General features: G+C 56.1%; 2 protein-coding genes across 5 annotated transcripts in view; both read right to left on the bottom strand.

Annotated features, from left to right (window-relative positions):
• Positions 1-6,048: 6,048 nt before the first annotated feature.
• On the bottom strand, positions 6,049-8,003 carry ARTN (artemin; the record flags this gene model as incomplete). Its single annotated transcript, XM_081088236.1, has 3 exons — positions 7,405-8,003; positions 6,608-6,746; positions 6,049-6,530 (listed from the first exon to the last, which is right to left on the bottom strand). Exons 1-3 carry the CDS (start codon positions 7,462-7,464, stop codon positions 6,049-6,051), a joined length of 681 nt encoding a protein of 226 aa, XP_080944362.1. The 5' UTR covers positions 7,465-8,003.
• Positions 8,004-11,775: 3,772 nt separating this feature from the next.
• The window catches only part of ST3GAL3 (ST3 beta-galactoside alpha-2,3-sialyltransferase 3), a gene marked incomplete at its 5' end in the record, with an annotated part of 189,068 nt that continues 184,050 nt past the window's right edge, over positions 11,776-16,793 (bottom strand). For all 4 annotated transcript variants that reach the window (XM_081085824.1, XM_081085823.1, XM_081085821.1 and 1 more), the window contains 2 exons: positions 11,776-12,813; positions 16,600-16,746. In XM_081085824.1, the coding sequence (XP_080941950.1) occupies positions 12,724-12,813; positions 16,600-16,746 (237 nt within the window). In that variant the 3' untranslated portion in view covers positions 11,776-12,723. The remainder of the gene's footprint in view (positions 12,814-16,599; positions 16,747-16,793) is intronic.

Here is a 16,793-nt window from a genome sequence, read left to right as displayed (position 1 = left end):
TTTATTGAGTCTCACATCTCTTCTGTCCTTCCACACTGCTTCTGCTCTAGATCAAGACCAGCATTTGTTTCCTGAACAGTTTTCATTGTAGCAGCTGTAACTGGTGTCCACTGTCTTGCCCCTTCTAGTTCATATCAGACACAGCAGCCAATGATCCATCTGAAACACATCTCTAGCCAATCCCACTGAAAAGCCTTCAGTGGCTCCTCTCAGGACAAAGTCCAAGCTCCTTAGTATAGCATGCAAGGACCTTCATAATCTCTCAGCCTTTTGTCTTGATGAGGGCCTTACTCCAATTCTACGTGAAACTGCTGGCTATCCTGGGACACACCAGGCTGTGCCATATTTCCCTGCCTTTGTCCATGCTACTGCCTCTACTGAGAAGGCTCTGTGTCAGGTTGGGGCCAATTAGGAGAAACCACCCAGTAAGTACACAGGGACAGTTTTGGGGTTTTTTTAAAGTATATTTCTTTATTGATTTCAGAGAGGAAGGGAGAAAGAGAGATAGAAACATCAGTGATGAGAGAGAATCATTGATTGGCTGCCTCCTGCACACCCCCCGCTGGGGATTGAGCCTGCAACCCAGGCATGTGCCCTTGGCCGGAATCGAACCTGGGACCCTTCAGTCCGAAGGCTGATGCTCTATCCACTGAGCCAAGCAGGCTAGGGCATGGGACAGTTTAATATAAGAATTTTGAACTGTAACAGGGCATTGAGGTGAAGAGGGATTGGCTGGTAAGGAGTGAAAAGAACTCTAAAGAATTTAGGAGCAGTAGAATCTTGGGGCTGAGACAAGAGATAAGGAAGGCCCTCATCCATACCCCTGTCCAAGGCTGAGATCCAGACCTTGGTAGACAGGGTATGGTCAGTGAAAAGGGTGAATTTATAGCTGAGAGGCAATGCGGTGATGAGGGATAACCAGTAAAGGCCCAATGTCCCTCATCCACCTTGTGCAAATATTTAATTTTTCAAGGCTTGGTTCAAGTGCCACCTACTCTACTCCATGAAGACTTCTGTGGCTCTTCGTCCCCTTTCAGGTAGAATCCTTGCCCACACTGACTTACATTACCCTAGTCATACTTCCACTGGGGGACTTATGATGGTTAGTTGCACTTTTTTTACCTGTTTACCCTCACCTAGGGTTTCCAGAAAAAATACAGGACACCCAGTTAAATTTGAATATAATCTATTGCACGAGGCACACTGATTTTAAAAAGTGTTTATTGTTTATCTGAAGTTCAAGTTTAACTGGATATCCTATATTTTAATTTGCCAAGCTTAACACCCTTCCTCCACCTCCAACTATGGTCTCCTTCATGGCAGAACATGTATCTGGCTGACCTCTGAATTCCCATAACTAGCCCAATGCATTACAGTTAGTGCTCAATTAATGGTAAAAAAATAAAATAAAATAAAAAAATAGTGACTTCTCTGGCTACAGGGTTGAGACTGGAAACAAACCAGACAGGAGGATGAGCAAGAAACCATTCCCCAAATATTAAGGCTTCAACATAATAGAGGATGGTCTCGTGAGATCTAAAGATCTGAGGACTAATGGGAAGTGACCGAGCTCAGGGAGTCTAGGATGTTTCCCAAGTGTCTGGCTTGTATCCGTGGATGGAAGTTGGTGCCATTCACACACAGGGGCGCACTGGAGGAGGTTTGGAAGCTGTAAGCAGGGATATCATGGATGTGTAGAAAAGTGTGGAGAGTGAATCTGAAGGAGAGGACAGAAGATTTCCAGGACAAATATGTTAAGTTTGAGTTTTCAGAGGATAGTTAGACAGAAGTATTGGAAATATGGACTTGGCGCTCAGGAGAAAGGTCCAGGCTGGAGATAGAATGTAACCACCATCCGCATGGAAGTGGTAACTGAAATCACGGGGGTAGATAATGTTGCTCAGGGAGAGAGTAGAATGGGAAGAGAGGACGGCCTAGATCAAAGCCTGGAGGAACACTTGCGAGGCAGAGAGAGGAAAAGAAGGCCAAGCGTCGCCTGAGAATGAGCAGCTGGAGGGACAGAAGGAAAAGAGGGTATGGGCTCAGGACAGTCGATGGGAGACAGGTTTTCAAGGAGGGATGACAAATTGGAGTACTTCTGAGAGTTCAGAGGACAAGGCTGAGAAGTAGCCATTGGGTTTAGTAATGATGAGGTCACTGGTGACCCCAGCAAGAGCTCTTTTGGTGAAGGAGGACAGTATATATATATACTTTCACAGTGTCAGTTTTATTTAATGCTGTGTTTTATTTGAGCAGGTTTAAAGTAAGAGGGAAAGGAGATATTCAATTTTAAAAGGTTGAAGAATGGGGAGGCTTGTAAATAATTGAGACCGAGTGCCCTGATATGGAGTCCTGACTACAGATGGAGGAATTATTTTAGCTACAGGAGGACATTAATGATAGTATCTAGAACAGAGTATGACACCTCAAGGGCCATGGACGCCTAATTTGGGGAATTTTTTAAAAATATATTTTATTGACTTTTTACAGAGAGGAAGGGAGAGGGATAGAGAGTTAGAAACAGCAATGAGAGAGAAACATCAACCAGCTGCCTCCTGCACACCCCCTACTGGGGATGTGCCTGCAACCAAGGTACATGCCATTGATTGGAATCGAACCTGTGACCCTTCAGTCCGCAGGCCGACGCTCTATCCACTAAGCCAAACCAGTTAGGGCGGGAATGTTTTTTTAAAATATATTTTTACTGATTTTAGTGAGGAAGGGAGAGGGAGAGACAGATAGAAACATCAGTGATGAGAGGGAATCATTGATCGACTGCAGGTCGCACCCTGGGGATCGAGCCTGCAACCCGGGCATGTGCCCTGACCAGGAATCCAACCGTGACCTCCTGGTTCATAGTTCGACACTCAACCACTGAGCTACGCTGGCTGGGCAACTCCTAAGGAATTTGAATGAGCTGCAGCATCTGTGAACCCCCTAAAATTGTTTACCAGATCTACACATCAGAGGTTTTCAAGCATTTCTTTTCTTTTCTTTTTTTTTGCGGGGGGGGCGGGGGGTAGCGGAAGATCCTTGGCTTTTATCATATTCTCTAAGGATTCTCCAACTCCAAAACAGGTTAAGAAGCACTCCTGTGAACAAGAAAGGTGATCTCATATGGCACAATTCTAGATTGTTCTCTGATCTCTCAACTTTCTACCCATCTTATGCTTTTCAAGATGAGACCTCAGTCACCCAGTCCACATACATTCAATCACAGGGGTCTTCAGCCGGGGAAAACGGCAATCCCGGGCAAGAGAGGAGAAAGAAAGCAATTGGCAAGGGTGGAAGGAGCACACGGAACGCTGAACCTTGATTCTTGAATGAAGTAAATCTAGAGGACAGTTTTGGGTGCTCCCCAAAGTGGAGAAACAGTCACGTCAAAGAGGTCTGTAGTTCTCTGTCTTACAAGAGGTAGTGACTTGATACGCTTTGGAGGAGACCATACCGTTGTTCTGGGAGGCCACTCAAATGGGCCATGTCGTTTTGAAAGTAAAACAAAGACTACAGTTGAAAATGGAGACCCTAAAGCCACCTGTGGCCCCCGGGGTGGAAGTTCTCTGCCTGGTGAGGTCAGGTTGCCAGGTGCCCTCTGCTAAGTTGTATGAAAGGAAGTGTAGCTCTTGTTTTCTTTGGGGAAAATGGCTTTATTATTTTGTGTCTTGTTTAAAAGAGGGGTTTGAGTTGTGGTGAGCTGCAAACAGACTAGCTCTGTGGGAATGTTCCTCTTGGAGACGTTGCCATTTCATCTGGGACTTTGTGAGATGTTGGGTACAATCTCCCTGGTGTCCACAATGCAGCCTTGAGTTGGGGGGACCCTACTCCCTCAAGAACTGGCAATTTGGGGATGTTGAGAGCCAGCACCTTTGGCTTGGGCTCAGACCTGCCTCTTGCTGTGAGCATTGTCAGAGATGGCTTTAGTCTGTCTCCTTAAGTGGCACTGAGGGGCGGGGGTTGGGGGATATGGGAACTAGGCCAAGCGTTCAAGTCTTTCCAGCAGGGCTCCCGGGCCCCACTGACCCTGGAATTAACAGGATGTCCCCCTTTACCCTCAACCAGGGTCAAGGAGGTGTGTGTAAACTGTGTGGCACTAGTGCCATTTTCTTTGCGGGGGGTTGGGAGTTGCAAGGGTGTTTGGAGACTGAGGATCCTGAATCAGTTTGGAGGTAGAGGGACCAAGGGGGTGTGTGAGGGTAGCAAGAGAGCACCAACATTTGGGGAGCACCTAGAACTGGGGCAGTGAACACAGAAGAGTGGAAGCACAGCTTTCTCCTCCTTGACCCAGAATGAGCACAGCCCTCAGAGGGCTCTTGCCAGCACCTCACTCTGGCCAAAGGGGCCCCTGTGCCGAAGCAGGCAGGCACGTGGGCAGTCTGGAAGCAATGTTGGTCAGCAGTGTCAAATGCCGGAGGGATCCCACCGGGACCCGCCTCCCTCTCATGATGCTCTCGTGCACCCTGGCTGCAGCTACTGCCTCTGTGCTCACAGCTGCCCAAACGGCCTCCAGCCCAAATCTCCCCCCTCAGTCCTAGACCAGCATAGCCCACAGCCTCCTGACCGCCCCTCTGGGTGTCCCATGGTTCCTCAGACTCAGCATCCTTTCCAAATACACACCCCCATCGTATTCCCAAAGGAGAAAACCATCCAGGACAAACGAATAGGACCCAGGAAACAAGGTTTTGTGGGACATGCAGAGACCCTTAGAGGGATTTCACTGCCTTTTTGGAGGTGACTCAGGGACAGTGTGGAAGGCCAGGGTCAGCATTAACCTCTTCCCCCTTCCCGATGAAGGTGTGTGACTCTTAGCTTCTTGTCCCTTCTCATACTCTTTGCCAAACTGCATTTAAATAATTATTTATGTAATTATTTAATGTCAGTCTCTCCTAGTTTAACCTTAGGACAGAGATCATGGCCCCTTCTCTTCTGTGTCCCTGATGTCTACCCAGAGTCTGACATATGAGAGATACTTAATAAATATTTGTAGAATGAATAAATGAATGTTCTTGTTCATCACCCAAGATGCAGGTCCCTCTCGGGGCCCTCAGTCTTTTCCTGCATTCCTAGTCCTTTGATGCTCAGAGCTTCGTCCCCCCAACCTAGCCTCCCACTGGCCTTTTCAGATGCTCTCTTGCCCTGGATTGCTTCATGCAATGTGGGTGGTGAGCTCGCCATACTGGACCATCTGCAATCAGAGGCAGTGAATACTCCTGTCAGAGTGCCCTGAGGGTAGGGCACTGATTGACCAGTGCCTGGGGTGTGGTAATGTGTGGTTTTCTGTATCTTTACTCATGAAGCAAGGGCCCCAGGATGCCTGAGGTCACAAGGGTCGGGCTTTCTCTATCAGTAGCCCCAAGCCCCAAGTGCTGGGGACTGTGCAAGGGGTCGTAAGCCAGCCTGCCAGGACTGGTGAGCGAACCTTGGCCACCCACTCTGTGTGCCATGGCCCCGCGTCCCAGCACTGCTGGTTAGAGGAAGCAGCTGGAGATCCCGGATGGCCAGGCCTGGGATTGCTGAGTCAGCCTGCAGTGGTGAGTGGGAAGGTCGGGGCATGATCTCCAGCCAGCTGCTTCTACCCATCTAGCCTCCACTGCCCAGGAAAGGATCTGACAAACCACAGAAGTAAATAAATAACTTAGAAATAATAAATAGGGGTCCAGGTCCCAGGAGTGAGTACCAGGCCGCTCCACCACCGGCACTTCAGCAATGCGACTGCAGTGTGTCGCCTCCCATTCTGTCCCCCCAGGACCAGGGCGGAGGCTGGGACCGCAAACTGCTGGGTTCTCCGGAGGAGGAGTCCTGGCTCCGTGGCCTGCTCAGTGCCAGAGTCTGTGTGAAGCGGTCCTGAGGTCTCCGTAGCCGAGGTGTCTGGTGTCTGTAGGGCTGGGACTAGCAAGGTGAGGACTGTCGTCCCTCATCCTCCAGGGCTGATGCCCATCACCAGCCCGGCTGAGGCCTCTGGCGTCCATCTCTGGTTGAGGCCCGTGGTCCCTTCCAGGCAGGAAGCGTCCCCATGTCGGTGTGCCATCCGCAAATCCTTGGAGAGAGCTCTCAGCCCACGCAGTCGCAGGCAGTGGCTGAGAGCTGCTCCACGGTCCTCCAGGTGCTGCTGACATCCATGAAGGAGACAGCCTCGTAGCGCGTGGGTCGGCAGCAGGGCTGCCTGACCGGCCGGGAGCCCGGAGGCAGCTGCAGGGCCCCCTTGTCCAGCAGGTTGGCGAGGCTGAGGTCGTGCTGGGAGCGCGCGCGGCGGCAAGAACCGCTGCAGAAGCCAAAACGCACCAGCTCCTCGGAGCTGTGGCCCAGGCCGAGCGCGCCCACCGGCACCAGCTGCAAGCGCAGGCGGCAGCTCCGCTCCCCCACGGCCCGCGCGCGGCTCCGCCGGCTGGCGCGGACACCTCGGACCCAGGCACGCGCGGCCCGGCCGCCACGGGAGGGCGCGGGCGAGGGCGCGGGCGGCGGGGGCGCGGGCCGGGACGGCTTGGGGGGCGGCCGCCGGGCTCTTCCGCTGCAGAGACGGGAAGCGCGGCCACCTAGAAAGAGACGGAGTCATGCGTGCGCGGGATTCCCGGCCGCCCCGCAGCCACCCCGCCCCTGCCCTCTCACTTACCGGTCAGGTGGCCGGCGGGGGGCGCCGGGGCGGGCGCGGGGCCTTCGAGGGCGGCCGGGCTGCGGGGCGCGAGGCCCAGGGAGGCCTCAGCAACACTGCTCAGCAGCACCAGAGTGGCCAGCGATGGCCACAGGGCAGGCTGCGCAGAGAGACAAGGTGGGGCCTCAGGGAGGAAGAGGGCACCCAGGTGGTCTCAGGGTGGAGGGAGCCCAGGAAGGGCTGGGGCCGCAGAGCTCAGAGCGGGGCGTCTAGTTGGGTGGGGAGAGTCGGGAAGGGCTTAGGTTGGAGTCTGCTGCCTAAGGGAGCCAAGAGGAGAAATCACCTGAGGGCATCAACCTGCCGCCACACCAGCGGTTCTCAACCTGTGGGTCGCGATCCCTTTGGGGGTCGAACGACCCTTTCACAGGGGTCGCCTAAGACCATCGGAAAACACATATACAATTACATATTGCTTTTGTGATTAATCACTATGCTTTAATTATGTTCAATTTGTAACAATGAAAATACATCCTGCATATCAGATATTTATTTACCTTACGATTCATAACAGTAGCAAAATTACAGTTACAAAGTAGCAACGAAAATAATTTTATGGTTGGGGGTCACCACAACATGAGGAACTGTATTAAAGGGTCGCGGCATTGGGAAGGTTGAGAACCACTGCTCCACACTCCTGGTCCCTCCCTGACCACTTTCCTTTTCACTTCTGACTCCTGCCCAGGGCAAACCCGACTCTCCCTCCCGGATCCAGACACCTCCCTCAATACCAGGTGGGAGTCGTTGGGAGAGCCACTCACCTGCCGCCTAGGCGGGGGCCAGCGGGGCAGCACAGAAGGGCCTCCACGTCCAGGCTCCATCTCTGTCAATACCAGGATCTCCCATCAGCCTAGTCGACTTGTTCCCCCACCCTCTTCTTGAGGCAGCTTGGAACATTGAGAGAGGAGTTATCTTTGAGAAGGTCATCCCTCCATTTCAGTTTCCCCAGGTGAGGAACAAGGGGTTGGATAGGCGGACTCAACCGGGAGAAGTAGCTGCATCAGGAACTTAACTCTGGGTTGGTGCTTTGCACCTGTTCTCTCTTCTCTGTCTGTCCTTACAACCCCATGAGGTAAATGGCATAATCCCCATTTTCCAAATGAGCTCAGAGAAGGTCAACAAGTTAAGGTCACAAGGCTAGACTCACACAGCTGGGGGAGGGGGTATTTGGACATATCCTACCCCCTCCCCAGCCTTCCTGCTGCAGGGCTGGAGCTGCCAGAAGGGAGTAGCTGGACCCCTTTGGTCCCCCAGACAGCGTTCTCTCCATGCCATGCAAGGAGCAGCTGTGGCCTGAAGAATTAGGGTGCTTGCTGGTTGGTCCAAGTTTTCTTATGACAGTGAGGTTCAGGCCTCAGCCTGTGCTGCCCACCCAATGCTGCCGAACCTTGTTCTTCTGTGATCTTTGGACCCAGAGCCACATGAGTTGTCTCTTTTGATCACAGATGTCCTTCAAGAGCCAGCAGATGGGCCCTCTAAGAACCTGGGGCCTGGGCCATGGTTCCCCATGGCCACCAGGGGGCAGCATCTGTCAAGCACGCAGACTCAAAGTGGGGTGGGCTTTTCCCTACCCTCAGCCAGACTCAGGCCTGAGCAACTCCCCGGGGGCCAGCCAAAGCTCCACACCAGCCTGGTCTGAGAGCTGAGCTGCCCCGGGCGCTGGTGCAGGTCTGTCCCCCTTCCTTCCACTTTCCTGTGGATCCAACAGCTGGTCCCACTCTTAGAAGTTTCCTGCATGAAACTTCTTTCCTGAGCCCAGCTAGCCTTTCTGAGCCCCACCAGATTTCCTGAACCCCAAACACCCTTGGGGCCCCACTACCTGGCCTGCTGTTGGGTCCCAACTGTCACCTGCATGTGTGTGGGTCAGACCTCCACAGGCCTTCCTGGTGTGGTCCATCTCAGGTCCAGGTGTGTTCAACTAACTGAATAGGGCCACGGAGGGGCCGGGCCAGTGACTTTTCTCATTGCTCGAGGGAAAGCCAGGCAAGCCAGCCCTCAGGACCTCCTGTGCTAGGGGGACCCCAGGAGCAGGTGTCTTGAGGGCAGCTAGCCCCTCTCTTCCTCCTGGTGGTTTGGGGCCACTCGGTCCCCCAGCCTTTGCCTCCCCATCTGCAGCCAGAGACTCACCATGAGGGTCCTGCACCCTGTTCTCCTAGGCACCGTCCTTGGGACCAGTGCTGGACTTTCCCCGCAGCTGAAAGGCTCATGCCCAGGGCTATGCACCTGGCGGTGCCTCTTTTAGCCAAAAGCGTGGCCTTGGCAGCCAGTCTGCACCCAGTAGCGGCAGCAGGAGCCTCACATTACAGTGGGTTGGCAGGGCTAGCACAGTCCCTCAAGCGACCAGAGGGACTGAGGGGGCTGGGAGGGGCAAAGAGCTGCACTGGGGCCAGGAGAGGGAGGGTGTGAGAAAGTGGTGGGGCCTCTCCTGCCCGCTCCCCCTAACTCCAGGCTGGGATGAGGGTGGGCCAACAGCCGGCTTACCTCAAGTGCAGGGCTCTGGGTCCAGGATGCAGCGAGGGCTGGGGCCCGAGGGACCTGCTGCTTGTGGAGCCCGTGGGCCGTGTCTGGGGGCCGGGCCCAACTCCATCCCTCAGCAGCCTCATGCCTGCCGCCGCCGACCGGTGTCAAATTCCAGTCCCGGCGTCACCGGATCCCGGGGTGGGGCCCCAGCGCCCCCGCCCCGCCCTACCTTTCAGGGTTCACCTGGTCGCTCCACCCGCTGGGATCCGGTCCCCCCCTGGCTCAGCTAAGTCCCCCAAGGTGAAGGGGCGGACACTGGGAAGTGGAAAACCCAGGACACGGCGTGGAGAACTTGAGCGGCGGAGAGGCGAGGAAAGTGGGCGTTCAGTTTATAGACACGCGAAGTAGGGAGTTGGGAGGCCGGGCTGAGGGCGGGAGAGGGAGGAGACAGGAGAGTCCCAGCCTTGGGCCACCGGCCCTCCAGTTGGCGCCGTCTCAGGGCCCTGGCTGGCCACCCTGCAGTGACTGCTCTCTGCTCGCTGGCCCACTGCTAGTTTCTTCCTTCAGCAGACCCGCGGGACTCCTTGGGTGGGCCAGGCCCTGTGCCGGGGCTTTCAGTCTGACCCTGCTCCAGCCGCCCCACCACCCTTCACCCGGGCTGCCTGGGGCTTGGAGAGACACACCTGCAAACACTGCCGCTAGGAGTGGGTGCCCAGTGCTGAAGAAGGGGGGGTGCGGTTCACGGAGGAGGAGTATTTCATGTGCTCATGAGCTGGGGGATAGTATTTCAGAAGCCTAATTATGGCAAGTTGGCAGGTGGGGTGGAAGTAGGGTGAGTAACATGCATAGAGGTAAGGAAAGGCCAGATGCTGTGTCATACCCGCGAGTCTGGACTTTATCCTGATGACACGGGACCACAGAAGGGTTTCAGGCAGAATAATGGTGCATCAGACTTACATTTCTCTGACTGCTGCAGTGGGGAGGGTGTTTTGGAGAAGAGGGGTGGGGATGTCAGGAGGCTGCTGAGGGAGTGAGTGGGAAGCAGAGTAGCGGGGAGAGTGGGGGCGGGGGGGGGTACTGCACGGGTCTTTCTGGATCACAGCTCTTTGAGAACCCAGCTGGTGCCTGACTGATGGGCTGAGGGAGGGCAGACACTGGCATGCTGCAGGCCGGGTGACCAGGTGGACGGGATGCATTCTGGCAGGAGAACTCCCTGGGGGCGGGGGTGGGGGAAGGGGGCAGCGGGAGCTCAGGTCAGTGATGGACATGCTGAGTCAGGAGGACCTGCGGATTCTCCTCCTGGAAAAGTTCAGGATGCTGCTGAACTTGCAGCCTGGAGTGGAGTGGAGGGAGCTGGGCTGGAGATGGCACTTCGGGAACTGGACCAACTGACAATTGGAAACCGTGGGTGGAAATGGAAGTGCTCAGGGAGTGTGTGTGGACCAGCTATGGCCTGGCCATGCGTTAGAACACCCGTAGGACCTCTTAAAACTGCCCGCCTCCGGGCCCCACCCCAGCCCTGCATCAGAACCTTGTGCTGGTTTCCAAGTCCACAGGTGGTTCTGGTGCCAGCCAGGGCTGAGACCACTGCTTTCGTGAGAGCAGTTTCTGTGCACAGGGGGAGGCTACAAACCAGACTGCAGAGAACTGCGGGTGGTGTGGGGGCTGTCTGCGGGCCCGAGGACCCCTGAGGGGCAGGAGGCCAGGTGGTGAGCAGCTCCACATATGCTGCCTCTTACAGCTGGCTGCCCAGTTGGGTGGCTTCCCTGGGGCTTTACCAGCCCTGGCTGTGGCTTGCAGGCATGCTGCCTATGCCCTGTACAACTCTAGGGGGCACCATTCACGCAGAATACGACGTGCATTGGAGTGCTTCGCAGCCGCCCAGCAGATCCGAGGGAGTTTCTGGTTTTGCCTGTCCCTCAGTCAGGGCCTTGCTTGCCCCTCAGTGGAGGAGGCTCCTGCCTGAGAACCAGCCACAGCAGTAAGGGCACACGTGGGATGGCAGGCCAGAGGCAAGGGTCCCAGCCAAGGCGGCAGCTCTGGCCGGAAGCTCACTCCATGGTCTCAGCTGCTGGCCTGTGCTGGGCCCATTCTCAGGCCTGCATGGGGATTCTAGGGAAGGGTCAGGGGTCAGGTTCCAGGGCCCTAAGGGGTAAGGTGGGAAGAGACATCCGTTCTAATAGTCGCCAGAGTGCCTAGAGCTGGGCTGTGCCTTCCTGTTCTGAGAGAGAAGGGGGGGCAGAGGAGAGAGGGTGTGCCTGTGTGCTCAGGTGGGGGTAGGACAGCCCTTTCCAGGCTCAGCCGGGGGTGCCAGGAATGGGTGAGGTCTGTGGGCTTCTTTGTGTTGGGGGCTCAGCAGGGTATCCTTCCTGTACTTGCAGGAACCTGTCCCTGCAGTGATGGGGCTGTGGGACCCAGAGGCACTGTCCTGGAACCATGGGCTTCAATCCCCTGCCCTTTGGGCAGGCCCTGAGGCCCCCGTCTACTTCTCTTAAGGCAAAGAGGGTGCAGGACTGTGTGGGAGGAGAGAGGCTCCAGAATGCCCCTGGGCCTGCAGTTGGCACGGAAGTGAAAGGAACCCAGGAATCTGAGCTGAAGGATGACCCTTGGGTGTAGCATAGCTGCTGAGGCCCCAGGGTCCCGTTACTTGCAGGAAAGAGAAAGCAAGTGGAGACCAGGCTCAGGGAGGAGCTTTATTGCTTCCAGGATGGCTGCCCAGGATGGCTGCCGCAGCCTGCGTAAGGCCCTGAAGCCTCACTTCCCTCTGGCCCAGGCTCCAGGCAGAAGCCAAGGACCTGGCAGTCCTGCTGAAACCCAGAACAGCTGCCAAGTTGGTCAGTCCAGGCCTGGGCACTGCCCTGCGATCAGCAGCTGGGGAGGGGCCGTTCCCTTCGGGCTGGGCCAGGCCTCGCCTCCTGAGCTCCGAGTTCTCTCTGCTCTAGCCCAGGGGCTGTCTTGTTGGCTTAAAGAATGGCTCCGGGGCTTCCCTGTGGACAGTGGGCAGCTGGTATGTGGGAGTATCCCATCTTCTCCTCAAGAAAGGCCAAGCAATGTCATGAGCTGCAGGGGGCTGGCATGAGCTCCCTCCCAGCTCCTTGCAGCTCCTGAGCAGAGTACAGGCTAGTCATGGCACTCCCACTCCACAGGGAGCCTATGGCACCCCCGCCTGGTGGGCCCTCTCTCTGCATGGCAAGTGTACCAAACTCGACATCCCCAACCTTATTTAAAAATAAATTATCCCCACCCCCCACCCCAATTCACAAAATGATAGTACACCAAACACTGATTGGAGAAATAATTCCGGCAGCCGCCTTGCTGCCTAACGTCCACCTCTGGCACGCTGGGCCCGCGGGGCATGGCCAGCGGCCTCCTGGCGCTCTGGCTTCAAGGATCCAGGCTGAGAGTGAGGCCGAGGGCTGGTCTCTGAGCAGACACAGCTCTGGCTGCCCTGCCAAGGCTTCGCCACCCCTGGGGCCACTTGGCACTGTCCTTCTCTGGGTCTCAACACTCCTGTGCCTCTCAGGCAGAGCCAGACCAAGGCCAATGAAGTGGGCGGGTGGCGGTGGCTGCTGCCTGCTTGTGGCGGTGCTGGGACCTCCGTGCCACGTGCTGGGCCCATCTCAGATGCCACTGGTGAGGTCAGTGATGACGCGCGCTTTCACCAGCTTCCGCAGAAACTCTTTCTCCCGCTCAATATTGTGTGTCCAGGACTGGGAGGAGAGAGATGGAGAAGCGGTCAGTGGGGCAGCCTTGGTGGCTGCTAGGGCACGGCCCCACTAACAGGTGCCTCCCAGGGTTCAGTGCCCTATTCTGACCACCACCCTCCGACGCTCTGTGCCACAGCTCACCCCCCTCCCTCCCCAGAACTGCCTCTTAACTTCTTGTAACCTTAGGAGGTACAGGCTTTCCAACCGTGTTCGCAAAGACCTCAACCCTCCTTGTCCAGCAGCAGGTCTGGGGCACCTAAGTCCTAGGCACCCTGAGGACTGGCAATGTGAGTCACCAGGCCCTGCCCAGGCCTGGGGGTGGACCTGCTGAAAAGAGCCTCTTGGGGTGGCTTAGTCACTCTCTGGCCTGATGCAATCCACTTCTCTGGGCCCGGGGGCCGCTGATGAAACCCTGCCTCTCAGGTCAGAGGAGCCCAGAGGCCACAGGGCAGCGGGCCCATGTCACTGTTAATGTGGAAATTACAGGGAGGATGCTGCCTTCTCCTTGGGTGAGACTGCACCCAGGCTCAGGTTCTTTCCAACCCCAGTCCTCATCAGGAAGCTTTGGTGACTAAGTCTCTCAAAGGAAGAAAAAGGATTAAGTGAATGAATGAACGCCGATAGCCTGGTTTGGGCATTCATCACATCGTCGGGTGCAGAGCTTGTACCCACCCGACTGCTCTGCTGCGTCTGTCGGCACTGAGCCTCACCACAGCCGCAAGATCGCTGAGACCTTACAGCCCTGTCTGGTCCTTACTCTGATCCAGTAACTCTCTCCAACCTGTCACTATACTCTCTGCCTTCAGCGCGTTGCCCCTGCTGTTGCAGACCCCTGGGTGACGTGCCCTCATTTCTTAGAGATGCAAGCATCTGTCTCACCCCTCTGAAGGCAGGCACAATCTGGCACAGAGCAGGTGCTCAATAAGTATGTGTCGAATGGAATCAGATTTTATAGGTAAGACGATGGAGGCCTGGAGGAATGGCAGGGCCAGGATCCCAGCAAATGGAGACACTCAGACAGCTCTTTCCTTACCCACCCCTTCACCACCCCCAGGGAGAAGTAACCAGTCTGACAGATCAGCTTCAAGGGCGCCCCCTGCGAGTCACTGAGGAGTGAAAGGTCAGCAAAGGACTGGGTATTTGATGATATGAAGGAATTATTAATTTTTCTAGGTGTCATCGTGGTACTGTGATAGTAGAAAATAGCCCTTATCTTTTTGAAAAACTTACTGAAATGTTTTTGGCTGAAATGATCTATCTGAGACTTGTTTCCAAATCATCAGTGGGGAGTAAAAGTAAGAGGAAGAAACAGATGAAACAACACTGGCTGTGTGCTGGTCACTGGGGGGTGAGGGATCGGGGGGAGGGCCAGGTGGCAGCTACATGGAAGTTCGTTCTACCATTCTCCGTGTTGATGTTTGACAGCGTTCGCTATAAAAGAGTAAACACGTCTGCCTGGGGTGAAGCTCTCTTGCCCAGGCAATGCCACCTCTCGGGTGCTCTCTCAACTCCTCCTCCGGGCAGGCGCACAGATGACCGGAGCCCTCGGCACTGCGCTGTCTGCACTGTCTACGGCCTGGGGTGTGATTCTGGTCCCGTGTCCCCAGCCTCACCGGGACCTCTGATTTTGGAGGCAGATGTCCATCCCACTCAGCGGCCACTCTCGGAGAGCCTTCCTCCGGACAGCTCTTTTTCTGTCTGATGTCTGCTCCTCCTCCCTCACCCCGTCACTAAATGCTGGTGCTCCTCGGGTGCCGACTGCCTGCACGTCCCAGTCTACCGTCTCCCTGGGAAATTTCACACACGCCTGGCCTGTGTCTGGACATGCAGTTGTGCTCACAACTCACAGATGTACATTTCCAGCCTGGATTTCTCCGCTGTGTCCGGGTCAGGAGTCTTCATCTCTTGCCTCGACTGCTGGGCAGCCTGCTAACTGGTTTCTATTCCTGCCTTGCACGCCTCGATGTCACACTGCGGCCACAGCAAGGCCACTACCTGCTAATCCTTGGCTTAAAATGCTTCTGCCTCTGTGGCTCCCTCCAGCCTTCAGAGCGAAGCCCAAACTCCTCGCCATGGCAGAGACAGCCCCTCGTGACCCAGCGACTGCTTACGTCTACGGGCTCCCAGGTTTACATGGAAGTTCATTATGTTCTTCTCTACGTTTATGAATATGTCTGACAGGGTTCACAGTATTTGTGTAAGAGAGCAAATATATAAGTAAACAGACGCCGGGGGCAGGTAAAAGCTGTGAGAAGAGTTTGGAGTGGGTGCTGGCAGGGGACAAAGAAGCAACAAGACACATCAAGAGAGACAGAGCTGGATGACTAATGGAGTCGGGGTAATGAGGAGGCAGGAGCCGCTGGTGAGGGCAAGGCGGTTCGGGAACCGACCAGGAGGCGCTTTCCACTCCCGAATCCCATTCCTGGCAACGGGAGGCCTGGGGAAGACCGTTCCTGATCTCCCACGAGACTCCCAAGGCTTCCTTATAAACTTGAAATAAGCTCCCATTACTTGAGGGAGCCTGCACGAACCGAAAGAGCCGCAGACAGTCCAGACGGTGACCGGGGCCATGGCTGGGGCCAGCAGTCTCCGGCAGAACCTGCCGTGTGGGGAGAGGCGGCCTGGGATGGCGCCCGGGCCGATGCTGGCTCTTAAGGGGTGGACCGCACTCAAGGACACCGAGCCAGAGAGCGAGAGAGCCTGGCGAGTGAATCAACACCAGAAGCTACTGACTCCGAAGCCTCCGCAGGAGAGGGTTTCAAAGAGGAAGGGGTGGTCAGCGCAAGTGTTTGAGACCGGGGAAGGTGGGACTTCCACGTGCCCATCGGATTTGGAGCCTGGAGGTAAGTCACTGGTGACCTTGGTGGGAGTCGTGTCAAGTGAAGGGGCAGCCAGACTGCGCGGGGCGAAGGACCAAGTCGGGGTGAGGAGCGCACAGGGGACACCCAGCAGGAGCCGACAGTCCCCACCGCAGCCGTGTTCTCACGGGAGGGGCAGGGGGCTGGAGAAGGGCGTTCGAGGACCGGGGAGCAGGAATGAGGGCTGGCTGAGATGAGAACTATGACAGAGTTCCTCCAGCAACCCCACACCAGTGCAGGAGCAGAGAAGCTCCTCAACGTGCTAACCCCAGAGGTCCAGGTTCTAGGCTGGGACCAGGGCAGGGCTAGCGGTAGAAGTGAAGGTAGAAGAGGGACTGATTTCCTCGTGAGCTCTTGCCGTGAGGGAGAGATGCGGGAGATGGCGACAGGCTGGGAGACCTGTAAGGCTTCTTCCACTTTAAGGAGCCCGAGCACATGGATCACCTGGGAGGTAATTCTGGGTTATAACAAGCTTCAGGGCTTGGCCATGGGGAGGGTGGAGGAGGTACAGGGTATCCTGAGACCCGGAGGCAATGTCTGTGGGTTGTGTGAGGGGGCAAGGAGTCCTCTGGGAGAAAGATGACTTGAGGTAGAGAGGGTGGCTCTGAGCTGCTGCCAAGATTAGCGTATGACGGCTGGGGAACCGCAAGGAGGCAGGTGCGGGACCAGGGCAGGCAGAGGGCTGGAGAGGGAAGGTTCAGGAAGGAAACGGGACAGGGTTCTGGGTTCTTGGGGAGGGGCAAGAGGGTGCTTCGTGGTCAGAGGCCCGCAGGCAGGAATGGGCCTCCATAGCTGGGTAGTGGCACCTTCCTGGAGCTCTGGGCAGCCGGAGCAGCCGCTGGCTCATCTCGTCACCATTCACGGTGAACAGTCGGAGCCTGTCCTCGGTGCTGGAAGTGCCCCCCCCGGCCCTGCCCACCCAGCCCCTCACCTCTTTGATGGCTGACATGCGCACGGTCTCATAGTAGTGCAGGGGTGCGTTGGGTGTGCTCATGTCGTAGCCAAAGCCTGCGACTGCCACTTCGTCACAGCCATGCAGCGCCATGGTCACGGCCACACTGCCCAGGGTCGGGATGTTCTGCAGGAGGGGCAGGCGCAGAGTTCAGCTGGAGGGCTGAGCAAGGC

Source organism: Myotis nattereri, assembly GCF_964212035.1.
Source record: "Myotis nattereri genome assembly, chromosome: 3".
NCBI lineage: Eukaryota > Metazoa > Chordata > Mammalia > Chiroptera > Vespertilionidae > Myotis > Myotis nattereri.
Note: the sequence above shows the minus strand (reverse complement) of the source record. Positions and strands in the feature narration are given on the sequence as shown.